Source organism: Sphaerodactylus townsendi, linkage group LG02, assembly GCF_021028975.2.
Source record: "Sphaerodactylus townsendi isolate TG3544 linkage group LG02, MPM_Stown_v2.3, whole genome shotgun sequence".
In the NCBI taxonomy this organism is placed as follows: Eukaryota; Metazoa; Chordata; class Lepidosauria; order Squamata; family Sphaerodactylidae; genus Sphaerodactylus; species Sphaerodactylus townsendi.
In genome coordinates, this window is record NC_059426.1 from 119,747,584 (window position 1) to 119,765,197 (window position 17,614).

Genomic DNA, 17,614 nt, shown 5'->3' on the forward strand with positions numbered 1-17,614 from the left:
TTCAGAGGAAAATCAAGTCTAACCTTCCTGTCTGACAGTATTTCAGGGACTTCTTGGTTTTCTTGCAAGGAGTTGCATCTGCATCCACATGAGGGAGTGCTCTGAGCAGACAACGGCAGTAGCTGAGTGTTTTCTGGTCATATCTTTGAAGTGAAGCAGAAGATCTGGTTCATGAAAGTTGTGCTTCATGTAAGACCTAAGCTGCTACTTTTTCTTCGAGCCAAATTACCTTTAATGCTGAATTATTAGTATTTTCTTAACAGATATAAGTAGAAACTTCTGTATTCTAGAGCCACAGTTATTCTGTGTATACAACACTTTCTCCTACAGACAGCAATATTCACTGACAGGGCCATATGAGTCACAGTTCTGTTCACCATGGTTAACAGACAGATTCATTTGTCTATGGCTGCAATCACATTGTTCTCCATGTTGTAGAGTACAACATTTATTACTCTGGGATACTTAGAGAACAGCCTTCTCTTACATGAAGGCTCAGCCGGTAAGAAAGGCATAAAAGAAAACAGAATTTCAATGCAAGTGCCACAAATATTTCCCTGCATAACTCAATACTTCCAAGATCAGCCCCAATAGGTAGGAGTGAATTATTCTTTTTTTTTAAATGATGCAGTGGCTTTTTCCAGCTTTCCTTAAAGTTTTCTGGTCTTCCAAAGCCAAACTTGAACATTACCAGAAAAAAAAGTTGCCCAGGTCTAAAGGAAAAGCCATGTTACTGGAAACAGTCATAATATTCTAAGGCTGCATCTGTAAGGTGTGATTCATCCCTTCCCATCACAAACGAAGGAAGAAAGCACACTGCCTCATGAAACTGATAGCAAGTCTGGTCTTTCTTAGGGCTTCTGCTTTTACCACTATTAATTGAATAGCTGCTTCTGTTGTGCTGGGCTGCACTTGGCTACTCCCTTTCTCTTAAAACTACAGCTCTCTGAGCAAACATTGTTCATGATGTCATTGCCAAGCAGAAATGGTTTGAGAGGTTCCCAACTCTCATGCATATCTGAGAGTGGAGCTTTGGGGAATTAGTTTGGATGAGTAAGTATGCAGCTGCCGTTCATGCTTGGCGGAAGAGCATGTTAAAGAAATTAGAGGAATGCTAGTTTGTGTGAAAATATACAGGGAGATCTTTTAGACCATTTTATCTTCCTGAAGACCAAAATAGTGAGGTTGTGAGACTGTGAAATTGGCCACCTTTGTGCAGCTGCTTGCAAGCCTAATGCTAGATGCCAACTTTGCTAGATTCCCCCCGCACCCCAACTCAGCTAGATTCCCCCCGCACCCCAACTTAGGATAAGTGGCCACTTTGAGCAAGTTATTGAGCCTATTCTATTTTGTCCCAGCAGGATACCCAGATCCCCCTTTTGATTTGGAAGAGAGAAAGCATGTGGGGATTTGCAGACAATATTATCATATTTTTTTGCCTGCTAGCTGTCCATAGTTACCCCCAAGGAACTAGTTAAAAGGTCTTTTAGCCTGCTTGTTAGAAGGTACAGAGAGCTAGGGAAAGGGAGAGAGCAGGCATTATGCTCGGTGCTTCATTATTAGATTTTTATTTCCCTCCCCACAAGGAGTTACAGGTGGTATGGATGGTACATGCACACCCATTTTATCACAGAAGCACTCTGTGAGGTAAGGCAGGTTGAGAGTAAGTGGCCAAATGTTACACAGTGAATTAATGATCGACCAGGGCCCAGGAGTTTTAGTCGATTCAGTTAGCCAGCAGCTCTTTGATGAAGGAATCATTATTTTTGCCTGGTTTGGGGCAGTGAAAGACGACTGCCAGTGGAACAGTGAGCTTTGGCATTCTTTCAGCGGCCTTTCGGTCTATTTCTACCATTTACTGCATGAGCCCCACCTCAGGAGCAAACAGTTGCCAAAGTATCAATTCCAGGAGTGATGGGAAATTCAGGATGTATTTTATTTATTTAGTACTACCCTCCCCAAAAGAAACTCAAAGCATCTTACAGCATGGAGAGTCAGCAGGGTGTTACGGTTAGAGTGTCAGACTAGAATCTGGGACACCCAGGCTCAAATCTCACTCGTTCTCACTCTCTCAATCCAACCTACTTCACAGGGTTCTTGTGATGATAAAGTGGCGGGGAGGAGAATGCCATGAGCTGCTCTGAGTCCCCCTTGGGAAGGAAGATGAGGTGCAAGTGAAGTGAAGACCTTCTCTCCTCCATTTAGGCTGAAGGAACGTGACTGACCCAGGGTCACCTGGTGAGCTTCCATGGCAGAGTTGGGATTCCAACCTTGGTCTCCCTGATTCTAGTCTGACCCTCTTTTAAAATTAAATTTATATTATTTTTCCACAAAAAAAGAACATTATACAGAAAAAGAAAGAAAAAAGAAGACCAAGAAAACAAAAATAATAGACTGAAGAAAGGGGGAAGTAAGATAAGTGGAGACGCTGCTTCTTTTGCTGAAGGCAAGGTGTCACTTTCTGATCCTTGATGTTGTCAAGACTAGTCAATTACAAATAAATCCTAACTAGTCCACCCGTTGAATTGAAGGTCTCCAGAACTTCTGGGGACGCTAGATTGCCCCTTTCAGTAAAGAGTAGCCAGGAACTACTGGAAGCTCAGACTGATCGAAGCGCCATATTCTCCAGAGGTCCCTGTTTGATCCTCTACTCGTTACATTGCATGGGCTTTCTTGAGAGAAGAGAGCATTGGAATCTTAATGGTGTCTTTGTAATAATCAGTTTGTCTGTGAGCTGAATAGGCTTTACAAGGGTCCAGAAGCAAATTTGCAAGCAGTTGGTGGCATACAAAAAACTCACAAAAAACCAGCTCCCCATGAGCACAGACTTAATCACACATAAAGGGGAGGGAGGGGTGGCATGCAAGGGAGGGGAGTGAGTGAGTGGTGTCATGCAAGGGAGGGGAAGGAAGGGGAGGGGTTCGGCATCTGGACCTGGCCCACCTACCCGAGCAGAAGGAGGGGAAGGTGGGGTGGCATGCAAGGGAGGGAAGGGGAGGGGAGGGGGCCCGGCATCTGGACATGGCCCACCAACCCTAGTGAAGAAAGGGGGGAGAGGAGGGGTGGCATGCAAGGGAAGGAAGGGAGTATAAGATTTCATAGTGAAATCTTATACTAAAGTATTCAATCTTATACTAAAGTATTCTTATACTAAATCTTACACTAAAGTATTCAATGAAATATAAGGTGCAGTGCAAAACAGCATGGAAATGGTATACTGCAAACAATGAGAGATCACATAATGTGGAGTGCCATCTTGTGACTTTTCTAGAGTAGCTGATGTGGAAATTGTCTTAATCACAGTTGGCTTCAGAAAGAAGTCTAGAAGGTTGGCAGAAGAGCTGCCGAAGCAGAAACAGGCAGACAAAAATTCTGCAGTGGTTGCATGTGCATCACATGTTTTCTGTTCATGTTCATAAAAGCCCTGAATGACAACTTGAGCATGTTCCTGCCTCTTAGTGGGAGGCCATGCAAGGCTGAGCCTCTCTGACACCATAATCAAGGGCACAGCAGTCCTTGAAGCCCACCCAAGGATTTCTGTTCTGTTACGAAAAGAAAATCTGGATTCATGCTCACTTTTTGGCTTTTGCACACACGTGCTTCGTATCTTTTCCTTCCCTTCCTCTTCTCCTCCTCTCTAAGCTATGACAGTACAACAGTATATGTTAAACATTTGCCAAGTCTGCTTCTATTATTTACACCCGGCTTTTCTTCTCAATGGGGACCCAAAGCAACTCACAACCTTATTTTCCCTTCCTCCATTTTATTCTCTGTGAGTTAGGTTTGACAGAGTATGACTGGTTCACGGTCATACCGTGAGCTTCCATGGTAAAGTGGGAATTTGAACCTGGGTGTTCCTGCTCTAGCTGGGTGCTCTAACCTACTAGGAAACATGGGAAGTACCTAAATACTTTCTGGTTTTCTACATAGACTTAAGAAATTCACTGTAGCCGGCTTGTGCCATGCACTTCTTTTGTCTATATGTGGCTTTTTTTTTTTAAAAAAGGCATTTTTTAACCTTGTGTAGAGCTAATTTTTAACATGTACCAGTTTCTGCCATCAAGTGTCAATGTCATAATCTCTTGCTGTTTGGGTTGTTACGATCTGAGTGCTCATCCTGTTTAGCTGTACAGACTGTCTTCAGGGCTGAGCTGGAGCTTCAGTCTTACTTCAGTGCATCAGGAAGTGATATGGGATGAGGAAGCTCTCAGCATCTCTGCATCAGCGAGACAAATATTGACCGAGTCCAGAGCAATCTGGTTATTGATTCAAAGCATAGCCTCAGTCTCTCTCCCTCCCAGTGGCTGGTTACATCCTTCTGGCTCATTGCATTTAATCGGATTCCCTGAGTTGCAGAGCAGAGGCAGAGAGTTAGATTTTTTTAAAAAAATCCATCCATCTGAACGATGTTCACTTCTAAATCCAATTCCGTCTCTCCTTCTCCATCTATGGAACATGCAGATTCAGATGCCTTGGACATCAGCACCAAAGTGCAGCTGTATGGCGTGCTCTGGAAGAGACCTTTCGGGAGACCGTCTGCCAAATGGTCCAGGAGGTAAGCTGCAGATTTTGGTTGTGCAGAGATGCCGTAGCAATAAAAATGCTTCAAAGGGAAAAACAATGCAGGCTTGTGCAGGGAGAATCACAGCTAATAAACAGGGGAAACTGCTAAAGAAGTTTCAAAGCAAGCAAAGGTTGCAGTACATGTTTATGCAGAGGGGGTCTGGGCAAGTGAGAGGGGATGCCAAAGCAGGTTTGGCTTAAAGTGCTTGTGGGCAAAGTATCAGGGTTTTTCTGAGCTTCCTGGGATTTTTAGGCTACTATTGTGGATAATTAATGTGTGCTACGCCAACCTCATTGCTTAGACAGGATATTCTGGGTGCACACTCCTCTTCCTAGCAGATTGCTCTAAAACCAGGGCATCTTTGCTGGCTGTCCTCTTAAAGGGAAAACAGTTGATATCTGGCAGTCAGCCAGCCAGCCAGCTCTGTACTGGGGGGGAGGGGGCTTTAAACTTGCATCCATCACTTTTCTTGTCATTTGTGTGATGTTCTTTAACATTGTGTGGCACTGTGCCAGCCAGCACCCCCATTTTGGGGAGCAAAAACAGTTTAGCAAAAAATGTGACAAAAAACTGAATAGTTTTCTTACTTTTCATGGAGTGAAAGTGTGAGAACTTAAGAGTTTTTGAGGCTTAGTTGTAAGTCTGAAGGAATTTAACAGTGCTGGAAGGGTTATGTTCCCTGTTTGTGATGTCACAGGTGCTGTCCAACAGAGATAAGTCCTTTTTTGGTGATGCAAGTGCCATGATAGTAAAGGAAGGATTTGGAATACTGTGCACAGTTCTGATTGATATTTTTTTAAAAAAAGATATTGCAGAGGTGGAAAAAATACAAAAGAGATCAAATGATCGAGGGGTTGGAGCTCCTTTCTTGTGACGGAAGGAGTCTGGGACTTCTCAGTTTAAGGGAAAAAATTATTGACATCCAACCTACATGGTACATTTTTATACATTACTTGCTTTCCCCACAGCAGCTGCAGGAAACACTGTTTCAAAAGTTTGAAGGAGTCCAAATCAACCTGGGACCATGGCAAAAGGGAGGAGGGATACCTGCCTTCCCTCCCTTCTGTTTTCCAAAACTGAAATGGCCCTGCCAAAGTGTCAGTTGCCCCATTTTTGCAGCCAGGTGTGCATGGAAGCCAAACCCAACCTGTTAAAATGTATCATAAATTTTGGCTCTAAGGGTGGGCATGGTAAAAGTGTTACACACACACACACACACACACACACACACATATGTGTGTGTGTGTTATATATATGTGTGTGTTATATATTTGTGTGTGTTTTATATATATATATATATATATATATAATATATATATAACACAAATATATAACACACACACACACACACACATATATATGTGTATATATGTATATATATATATGTATATATATACATATATATATATACATATATAACACTTTTACCATGCCCACCCTTAGGGCCAATATATATATATAGGATGGAGAGAATGGATGGAGAAAACTTTTTTCTTCATTTCCAGTAATACTAGCTAGAACGTCAAGGCACCCAATGAAGTTAATGGGCAATAGATGCAGAATAGATAAAAGTACTGCTTCACTAAGCAAATAATTAAATTGTGGAATTTACTGCCAGTGGACATAGTGATGATTACAAGCATAGATGACTTTAAGAATTAGGAAAGATTTTGAGGGGATGGGTCCATCAATGGTAACTAGCTGAGGTGGCTTATGGGAACCTCCACATACTGAGACAGAATACCAGTGCTAGGGGGCTGCATCAATAAGGGAAGGCCTTGACCTCTAATCTCTATTGGCTGGTGCTCCAGAGAAACTGTTTGCTCACTGTGTGAAACAGGATGCTGAACTAGATGGATCAGTGATCCAATCCAAAAGGGGTCTCCCAGTGGCAAAATATTATATTTTGATTATTGGGGAAATGTGGTGCCCCCTAATATAGAAAGAGTTCCTTTAAGGAAAGAGATCCAAATATCACAATTCACCAAAAATATTTGAGGATTTTAAATGCTACTGTATTTACATACATAGACCCTTTAGTGTAAAAGCTGCAAAGTACTTCTGAGCCCTGGTGAATGTAGAATAACTGTGATTTCAGACATGGCTACCTAGCAACCAAAATGTCAGGTTCATTTCAAACATCCTGGTTGCAAACTTTCTCACAGCTAATGGTGATGGTAACTAGAGTCATTGTCTTTGCTCAGCTGGGTATTCTCTATGCCAAAGGCAGAGCTCTTCCTTGATCAGCTTACAACCTAAATAGGAGATAAGTATGAAGGAAGAGGCAAATGATATTATGCATTTGTTTCAGTTGGTGGAGAGTGAAGCTTTATGGCAGTTGCCACTTCTCAATGAAGGGAGTTTGGGACTGGATAAACTGGCTTAATTTCACATACCCCCATTTTAGAGAGCGCTTTTAAATATGAAGCAAATGCTCTGTCTTTCAAGGAGTTCAATTATTCAGATTCTCTATGTAGCTCCAGGGTCAGTGCCACTGATGATAAACACTAGGCAGCTAGCTGAAGGGGATGAACAGGAAGTGAATGTTGAACTTCTAATTTCCTCCATCAGAAGGTAGAAAAAAATCTTCACGTTTTTGCAACGGGCTGGGTCTTCAGCTTGCCATCTTTCTTTTGTTCTATACATTAATTCCGCAGAATGTTTGTGGTTTGTAATAAATTGCAGCCGAGGTGCTCCATCTTTGTCAAAAAAATACCTTCAGAAATCCAAGCCATGGTGTTTGAAAAAGTCTGGTGTGTGTTCCCAGTGAGTGCACATATTAGTGGGGACTGATTCCTCTGCAGCAGGCTGAACATTCCCACTAATGCTCATTTTCTTCTAATCTCTCTTTGCCATGCAGTTCTAGCACTTGACCATCATTATTAATTTAATACTGTCATGTAGCAAGAAGAAGTCTTGTTTTTAGCAGGCAGTGAGCCGTATCGATATAGTTTGCATCTATAAAGCAAGTCTTGCCTGAAGTTGGCTGAGGCATTCAGATTTGGTACTTAGAACAAACTGGAGGCCTTAGAGGAGATTCCATGAGGAGAGTTGGTAGCTTGTTGCTCAAGTACAGTACAATCAGGTGGCAGGAGAGTGGCAAGGCATTAGAAGGAAAGAATCAACTGCCCAAGCACAAAAGTTTGCTTGAGTTACAGGAGCACCATGGGTCATGGGGACATGGGGAGTGACTTCAAAAAGTCAATACAATTTGTCCTTTCTTAGGGGGGCTTCAAATATGCATTGTAGTCCTGAGCCATGTTGTTCTGATAAGTAGTGTATTTTCAGCTGTTCTGATAAGTAGTGTCAAGAAAGAGCTAGCTTGGGCTTGGCATGGCCCTGATGAGGCAGTTTGTTCATTCAGACTGTGTGTGAGTTAAGTGCTCCACTAGGGATCCAGAATAGTTTTCAATAAGATTCTCCCCTCCAAGTTTTTATCCTCACACCAATAGCTCTATGACATAGTTTAGACTGAGAGTGCACACGACTGGCCACACAAGTTCACGTAGTGAGCTTCATTGACAGAGCAGGGATTTGAACTTGGGTTGTTCAGATCCTAACCAACACTCTAACCACTACACCATACAGATGGGGAACTGCAGTTAACAACAAGGATGTAACATTTAATTTAGAAGATACTGAAGGAGACTGTAAGACCCTTTGAGTCTCCTACGGGAAGGAAAGGGGGGGGGGATCCAAACTCTTCTTCTAGTGGCCAAGGTGGTCCAAAACTATTATAAGAAATATAGCACTATTAACATTCATGACAATAAAATATGACATTCATGGAACTGTTGCAGCTCAGTCTTAAATGGTTCTAAAATGTATACCAAGATGTCTAAGTGTATCATGTCAACAAATCAATTGTTTAATGCACGGAAGTTGTTGATCAATTTATTGTAAAAGTTGAGGCATTAAAACAAAATGATCTGCTGATAGAACTGGCAGTCTGGACTGGGGAAAAAAGGCCTGCATCTGCCAGCTCACTCACCAGGGCATTGGGATGGAAGAGTATTATGCACATAATTTCACTCCTGTGTTGCTTCATGGCAAGGGGATTTTTCACCAGTACGAGAGGCCCCTTCTGCTGGAGGAACATGTTGTTTGACAAGCAGAACGGAAGGATCTTCCTGTGATCTTCAGGGCAAAATAAGGTCCTAAGTAAGGCCCAACAGCTGAAATGCCACTCACGTATATCACACACTGAAGGACTATGTTTCCATAATAAATTAGATCCAGTTAGAATATACACAGCACATGCTCTCGTGCCCCATCAGGAATCTGTACTTCTGTCCCCAAAAACATGAGGCAGAAAAATTTCAGCCTCTCTCTGAATGGTACACGTGATGGGCTCAGAAGCTTCAGATCTGAACAGCCCTTGATGCTGCTTTGCTCTACTTTTACTGGAATATTCCCAGAGGATGAAAATTACCCTAGTTCAACATCAATTATTTGCTATACTTAGTTACTGGACTTATTCCAGAAAAGCATTGTTAGCTCAAGGCCCAGAAATGATGCTATCATCCACAGAGATATACTTAACATGGTCCTTTCATGTTTTCAAAACATGTTATAAAACATTACCTAACTAATCTCATTGACTGCGGGTTGGTGGAACAAAAAGCACTTGTCAAGCAAAAACAGGTTTCTGTGAGAGAATCACACAGAATTGTGAATATTTCTTCTTGGTGCCAGTTACTCACAGGTGAATGAGCAGAAGAATTTAATGTCTGAACCTATGGACTATAGATTGACTCAGTGTCAGTTTCTGCAATCATGGGTGCAAACACTGTGGAAGGTGAGGACTTTGTAAGGATGGAGAAGATGGGCAGAGTCTGTGGCTCAGTGGTACAATATCTGATTTGCTTGTAGAAGGCCATTGTTGAAAGGATGAAACAGTAAATGATGTAAAATAAAATTGCCTTCTGGGCTGAAGAAAAATGTCCTGTCACTTTAATAGAAACTTAATATGTGGAAATGGACAGCAGAACCTTTTCACAGCATGGGAGTAAATAACATTACCTGAAAAATAAACTTGATAAATTATATCATGTTAAGCTGCTATTAAAGGGGCAGGATATTTTATTCCAGGTCATTTGGCAAACCTGCTCTGTCCTGTCTCAAGGTATAGGACTTCATGTTATCTTCAGCGTGGAAATGTCACTGAAAATGTCACTTTAACAAAATATGGGACAAAGCTGTAATGTTTAAGAACATAAGAACATAAGAACAAGCCAGCTGGATCAGACCAGAGTCCATCTAGTCCAGCTCTCTGCTACTCGCAGTGGCCCACCAGGTGCCTTTGGGAGCTCACATGCAGGATGTGAAAGCAATGGCCTTCTGTGGCTGTTGCTCCCGAGCACCTGGTCTGTTAAGGCATTTGCAATCTCAGATCAAAGAGGATCAAGATTGGTAGCCATAGATTGACTTCTCCTCCATAAATCTGTCCAAGAGTTTGTCAATGTGGTTGGTTAACTTTGAACTGGGAATTTCCATACCACCACTGATGGCAACCAGGAAGCTCATGCAGAATGGAATGGTGACAATCATCATGATAAGCGATGCTAACTTTTATGGCTTCCTGACAGTTCTCTCAGCACTGTGGTTGTTGAAATTTGTGCAGTTGTCATGTATGTTGGATAGTGTCTATGCCAGGGGTAGGGAACCTGCGGCTCTCCAGATGTTCAGGAACTACAATTCCCATCAGCCCCTACCAGCATGGCCAATTGGCCATGCTGACAGAGGCTGATGGGAATTGTAGTTCCTGAACATCTGGAGAGCCGCAGGTTCCCTACCCCTGGTCTATGCTATCAGTTAATCTGATTAGCATACTCCCTCACAGCATACACTGTGTAGTTTTCAACCTGTTCTCAATCTTTTAATTCTTTCAGATTGCAGATATGGCAGATTATTTCATTCTGGCCACCCCCAAAAAATGTCCCATGAGAACAGTTCAAAAATCCTCAGATACACCTGTTGGCACTAAGGCAAACTCTGTTATGGACTATGGAAAAATTCAAGCTTTCTGAGTTTGGAGGCATGATGTGGATAGTTTTTATTCTACTTAGTTCTATGCAGCTGGAGTGTCATGAGGTATGAGATGAGTCTCAGACTCCAGAATGTTTGGTAACTGTAGCTTGTAGAAGCATAATCTGTCTGTTGGAGTCCAGATTTAAGAACTTCATTAAGCCATCAGTGCTGTTGTCAGTATGACTTTGGACTGAGATCTGATGGAGGCAGGATGTAACTATGGGATTACCATGAGCCCTAGCTCATAAAAATAATAGCTATGTGCATAGATTTAAAATAATACAGTCAAATTTAGAAAGGGAGTCCCCACATTTACACACCTGTGCTACATATGTGTTCTGAAAGCCAATGCTGAGAAATTCTCAGCCCCAAGGTTTAACACTGCTGCTTTTGTATAACTTGTACAAGTTAACCCCAAAAGAGTGCACAGAGAGAACATGTATTAAGATGGGCTGGGGTGTCAGCTCTTGTTATTCTGCGTCAGTAGGCAACAAATCCTGGAAAGAAGGAAATAATGGAGAGTCATCTCATTGGAAAGATAAAGGCCAACAAACTCCAAATGTAACTCAAAAATCCAGGCATGAAGATAGTTCTCTTTGATGGCTGATTGCAGAAGAAAGCATTCAGTAGTTGTTGCATTACCAGTGTCTAAGAAAAAAACTGATGGTGTAAAAGAGGGAACCATTCTGCCAGTTTTTCCAATGGGAAAAATGTCCTCAGTCTCCTTTTCCCTTTTCCAATGTTTACAATAGCTAGAAAGAGAAAGTGCCAGGTGACTTGCAATGAAGTTGGGAATAGCAATAGATCTTGGAATATTATGAAGTCTACTTTGACTTTGGGGGAGATAAGCAGCAGTTTGCAATCACTCAGTCATGGCCCTGTTGACCGAAATAGTTCTGGGCTGAGTTATGGTGAAATTGAAAGCAGCTACCCAAGCATGAGCTTCTCTAAACATGAATCAAGAGGCCTCTATTCAGTGTAGACAGAAAATGCCTTCTCCTTGCCAAGTTTCAAATTGGCCTCTCACTTAAAGAAAGATAAGGAACTGCAAAACTCTTAAGTTACTTTTGAGGCTGCAAATATATTCCATACAACTTCCAGCCTGGATAATTACAGTTCACTTTCTTCCTCAAGTCCCCAAGGTCAGGCAGCTCTAGAATTCTACTCACCACACTTGGCAAGTGGTGTCATGTGCTCCTTTCACATAGAAAAGCAGTACATTATGATTTTGTTACTTGAGAATCTTAAAGTTCCATAAAAAAACCCAAAACAAAGTGGTGTTTTTAGCCCTTGCTGTTGGAATACAAAATGTAAAAGATTAAGTGTCCACAGAAGGCTTCCATTGGCAGAGCCATAAAAATCCAGATCCAAATCAGAGGTGTAGCTATAATGGGAACATCTGGGGACAAATGTCCTGGGCACCCACCATTGGGGGGTGCAGAAAAATTTGGGCTCATTTCTAATTTTTTTGGGTATTCTTTAGTGTTTTTAATTTGTCGGCCAGCAGGGGGCGCAGTTTTTAGGCTAGCGGCACCAAATTTTCAGGCTATTGTCAGGTGACACTCCTGATGATACCAGCCAAGTTTGGTGAAGTTTGGTTCAGGGGGTCCAAAGTTATGGACCCCCAAAAGGGGCATCCCCATCCCCCACTGTTTCCAATGGGAGCTAATAGTAGATGGGGCTACCCTTTTGAGGGTCCATAACTTTGGACCCCCTGAACCAAACTTCACAAAACCTGGGTGGTTTCATCAGGAGAGTCTTCTGAAGATAGCCTAAAAGTTTGGTACTATTAGCTTAAACATTGCTCCCCTGACATGCACCCTCAATTTTCCCCAGGTTCTCTCTTTAAATCCACCCCCTTTGGAGTGGATTTAAAGGTAGAATCTGGGCTCCCTAGATTAAAAAAAATTGAAAGTATTGTTGAAGGCTTTCACAACCAGATTCAACTGGTTGTTGTGGGTTTTACAAGCTGTGTGGCCATGGTCTGGTAGATCTTGTTCCTAACATTTCGCCTGCATCTGTCGCTGGCATTTTCAGAGGTGTATCACAGATAGAAGTCTGTTACAAGAGAAGTCTGGACACAGTGTATAACAAACTTATCTCTGTGATACACCTCTGAAGATACCAGCCACAGGTGCAGGTGAAACATTAGGAACAAGATCTACCAGACCACGGCTACGCCACCCAGAAAACCCACAACAACCAACATTGAAAATGATGCTGTTTGAGGGGTGGGTGGGGAATCTACCCTGAAACAGCATCACTTTCAATGTTGTTTAAACCTTTAAGGTAAATTTAAAAGGAGAATCTGGGCTCTCTAGTTTAAACAACATTAATAGTGATGCTGTTTCAGGGTGGATTTCCCCCCTTCAAAAATAGCATCACTTTCAAAGTTGTTTAAACTAGGGAGCCCTGAGTGTGTTCAGATTTGTGTATTGGGGCATGTGCTATAATGTGATGGTGACTTTGAGATGACCTGGTGCAAAAAGTGTTGTTTGGTCGTGGTGGGGGAGGGTGGCTGCCCATGTGGGGGGCGCAAAACTCAGATTTTGTCCCAGGCTCCATTTTCCCTAGCTACGTCCACTGGCGTAATGCCCATTGGGCAAGGTGGGCAGCTGCCCAGGGCATCACCTTGTGGGGGGCATCAAAATGCTGGGTTCGTTTTTGGGTATTTTAGTAGTTTTCCATTTGTTGCCTGCAGGGAGCGCAGCTTTAGGCTAGCAGCACCAAATTTTCAGTGTATCATCAGGAGACTGTCTTTATGCTACCCCCCAAGTTTGGTGAGGTTTGGTTCAGGAGTTATGGACTTCCATAGGTGCCTCTTTATCCCTCATTAGCAATGGGAGCTAATAGGAGATGGGGGTTGAGTCTTGAGGTCCATACCCTTGGCCCCCCTGAACGCAAAATCCGGCACCAAACCTGGGGGTGTCATTAGGGCAGTTCCTGATGAGATTCTCGAAAGACTGAAAGTTTTCAGACTGTCACTTTACGAAATGTGTTTCTCCAGTTGTAACCCTCATTGATAGCACAGAAAATGCAGAACAAAGATTCTTTGGCTAATATTTCTCGATGTTCTTGCAGGGAGGGCATTTTCGGATGGCCGGCACTGTGGTTTCCTCAGGGTATCATCTGAGACTGTCATGGCAATCCTCAAGGTTTGCAAAGTTTGATTCAGGGGGTGCTGAAGTTTGATGGACCCTCAAAAGGGTAGCCCCCATCTCCTTAGCAAAGAAAGTGGGATGGGGTACCCCATTTGAGGGTCCATAACTTTGGGACCCCTTAAACCAAACTGCACCAAACTTGGGGGAGTCCCATTAGATAGTTTCCAGATGATACCCCTGAAATTTTGTGCTGATAAATCCAAAATGCACCCCTTCAGGAACATCCTAGAAATTTGCTTCCAAGAATCTTTTTTGTTCTGCATTGAGTTTTCTTGTATTGCTGTCAATGGGGGGTTCGTGGTGTTGGGGGGGCACATTTCTGAAGGCACAGTCTCAAATCTTTCAGGGTCTCATCAGGAGACTGCCCTGATGATACCCCCCAGGTTTGGTGCAGTTTGGTTCAGGGGGGCCAAAGTTATGGACCCTCAAAACTGTAGCCCCCATCTCCTATTAGCTCCCATTGGAAACAATGGGGGATAGGGGCACCCCCTTTGGGAGTCCATAACTTTGGACTCCTTGAACCAAACCTCACCAAACTTGGGGAGTAGCATAAGGACAGTCTCCTGATGATATGCTAAAATTTTGGTGCTGATATGTCTAAAAATGCACCCCCTGCAGGCACCAATGTCCTGGTGCAAAAAAAAATTTGGTGGTGGAGTGGCCGCCCATGGGCGGGGGGCATCCAACTCAGGTTTTGCCCAGGGCTACAGTTTTCCCAGGGTTGCCTCGTTATGCCCCTGGCTACGTCTCTTATGCAAATTGATATTGTAAGTTCAGAGGAGGTTTTCTGAGAAGTTCCATTCGACTACTACACTTCTTGGCTTGACCTAATTATGGCAACCTTGTCTGGAACCACGAAACTATAAGGCCAGATGGGCCATGAAAATAATTTCCCCAAAATTGGTTTCATATAATTGCAAGGTGGCTGATCTGTATGTCTGTAAGTACCGTTTCTTTAGACATTCCCAGTTTCCCTTAGTTGGTCATCAGTTTGTCATTATGTCACAAGGATATGTTGGGGTTAACAATGTTGGCTCAATGGGTTAGTTCATACCTTGCATGCATAAGTCCCAAGTTCTATCCCCATCATCTCCAGTTAGAAAGGTATCAGGTAGCAAGTACAAAGAAGGGCCTTTCTCTGCTTGAAATCTTGGAGAGTCACTACCAATCCAAGCAGAAAGTTCTGAGCTACATGACCTCCTCAATACTGAACAAGAAGGACCAGACAATGTGAAACAGCTTCATAGGTTCGTATGATTGCTGTCCATATGATATTATCTTGCATGTACATTAAAAGGTTGAATGCTATATAAAGATAAACTGTTTTCCTCTTTCAGATTCTTTATCATCAAAGAAAGTTTTTTGCTTTACTATGCTGAAGGAGAAAAGAAGAACTTTGAAAACAATCGATATTTTAATATACATCCAAAAGTAAGCAGTTCCTACAAACACTGTCTGGTGGTGTACAATTTTATCAACATTTGGAGCTATGATCTTGAATTCCCGAGGGCTCTTTCATCTGGCATATTTTTCTAACAGTGTCACCAGACTACAGAAAACATGCTTGACAGTTTGTTTTGGTGTCATTCCTTAAAATACAGAGGTGCCATTTATTTCGTTTGCAAATATTTGGGAATCAAATATTTATTTAAATTTTCCTTATTTGTTATTAAGGTAATGAGGTATAGGTATGTTTTTATTTATTGTGGGAAGTGAAAGATCTGTGTAATGTTCTTTTGTACAGAGTATACCAATGCTTCAGAGTTAGAGTTCTTGGGAACTTCTGGTGATGGTGCTGGGCATCATGTGACTAGGATTGCTCGGTCTTCTGATATAGTAGGAGACTTATGCCCAATACTGTTCAGTTGAATGGTAGGAAGAAATTCCCTGGCAAAATGTGTATGTATATGAATGGTGTCTGTAGCATGGTGATGTCACTTCTGGTATGATCTAAAAGTGACATCATCACATCGGGTGACAGTCTAGAATTCACCTCAAATGCTGTGGTCACCCCAGGTGTGATAATGTCACATCCAGATTGCACTACAAGTGATGTCATTGCACTGGGAACAGTGCACTGCTCCCCCAACTTTACATCTCTACCTGCAGTTGCATAGCTGGAAGTGGTGTCACACATCTTCAGGACACTTGAACGAACCCCCTCCCCAAACTCTATGGTTTCACTAGTGTGGCCAGGTCTCCCATTGGCAACCCTCAATACTTACTGCCACTTAAGACTGGTGGTGGGAGAATTTATTTTATTTCTGGTCAGTAACAGAAGTTTTTCCCTTAATGCTGTCTTTGTGTATGTTAGGATGTCACTTTTTGGGAAAACTCAGTTTTACCATGGGGTTTCTGGTGATTCTTAGAGCTTTGTGACATCACTGCCAGGTATTCTAGGAAGTAACATCATGGCACATGATACCACGTGCTTTTATGCCCTCACATTTTAAGTTTCTGCTGGTTGGTTGCCTGGCAACACTAGGTTTTACTTAACTGGATGTGATATGGCAAAATCACTGCTATGCCACTTTTCTAGCTAAAGTTTCCTGCTGTTGAAGGTCGAATTCACTGTCAGCCGTAGTTAGAACGGCAGACCCAGACGCCGAGATAACATCTGGTGGAGATCGCCAGCAGCAGCGGAGACCGAACCGTGTCTCCTAGCTTAATCTCCCGTCTGCCGGTTCCTGGCACCTTTTATTGTTACTCTATCGGGGGCGTGTAGGAGGGAGGACTGGGGGGAGTTCCGGGAGAGCGGGAGGTCGGGAGATCATCATCAGGTGATGCATGATCTCATCTGGCTACGTATGGAGAAGAGCTGCAGATGCCTGGAGCTCAATCCCCACCTGGGGGCAAAATCATTGTCCCCGCGGCCCCGTGATTGAGCCAGACAGTTCACTACCTGTGACTCATGGGGGGATGAGGAGCAGGCGATGCAACCGGCAGTCACGCGAGGGTCCGCTACGTACCAACCTTCTATTTCACGGCACTGCCGGGTCGGCAGTGCACTACTACATCGCTGTTGAACCCGTGGAACAGGGAATAGGAGAGCTGATCCTAGAGGTGCCAGGTCTCTTGATATAGCCATATATATATATAGCTGACAGGTCCTATAGCTGACAGGTCTCTTGCTATATGGAAGACTTCCTGCCAGCAGCACCCCAATGGTAGCATAATTATGTTATTTCTAGTATGGCTTGGAAGTGACATCATCACAACAAGTGACACTCTAGCATTCACATCAAATGCTGTGACCACCCCATTTATGATAATATTACTTCCAGGTTGCATTAGAAGTGATGTCAGCAGGAAAAAAATAAGGGGAAAATTGCCATTCCAACAAAACCATGATATGTATTGTCGTAGGCTTTCACGGCTGGATTCAACTGGTTCTGGTGGGTTTTCCGGGCTGTGTGGCCGTAGCCTGGTGGATTTTGTTCCTAACGTTTCGCCTGCATCTGTGGCTGGCATCTTCAGAGGTGTATCACAGAGGGAAGTCTGTTACACACTGTGTCCAGAGAGAAGGAAATGTTTGGGGTATATTTTGTCCATGTCCCTGGGTGGGGAACCAATCAGTAAGTGTTTAGGTGGAACTTACTATGCAAAGATGTGGTTGATAGTATTGCATTGCGGATGGGACTTATCAGTCCAGGGAGTGATTCACATTTTCATGCCCTGTAGCAGCAGTAGTATTGGTGAATGCAAATCCTGTGTTTGGGTGAAGTTCATTGTTCATGAACTTAGCATGCCCTTGGGGTTTGCTTTTGGTGTTCTTAAGTACTGGTAGTTAAGCTTTGCTAATTTTCAAAGTCTCTTCTTTCCTGTTGACATTGTCTTGGTGTTTGTGAATTTCAATGAC

General features: G+C 42.9%; 1 protein-coding gene across 2 annotated transcripts in view; it reads left to right on the forward strand.

Annotated features, from left to right (window-relative positions):
• The first annotated feature begins 4,192 nt into the window (after positions 1-4,192).
• The window catches only part of PLEKHD1 (pleckstrin homology and coiled-coil domain containing D1), a 41,247-nt gene continuing 27,825 nt past the window's right edge, over positions 4,193-17,614 (forward strand). The window contains exons 1-2 of one of the 2 annotated variants that reach the window (XM_048486896.1): positions 4,193-4,555; positions 15,093-15,186. In XM_048486896.1, coding sequence (XP_048342853.1) covers positions 4,407-4,555; positions 15,093-15,186 — 243 coding nt within the window. In that variant the 5' untranslated portion in view covers positions 4,193-4,406. The remainder of the gene's footprint in view (positions 4,556-15,092; positions 15,187-17,614) is intronic. The other variant, XM_048486897.1, reaches the window with a different exon arrangement.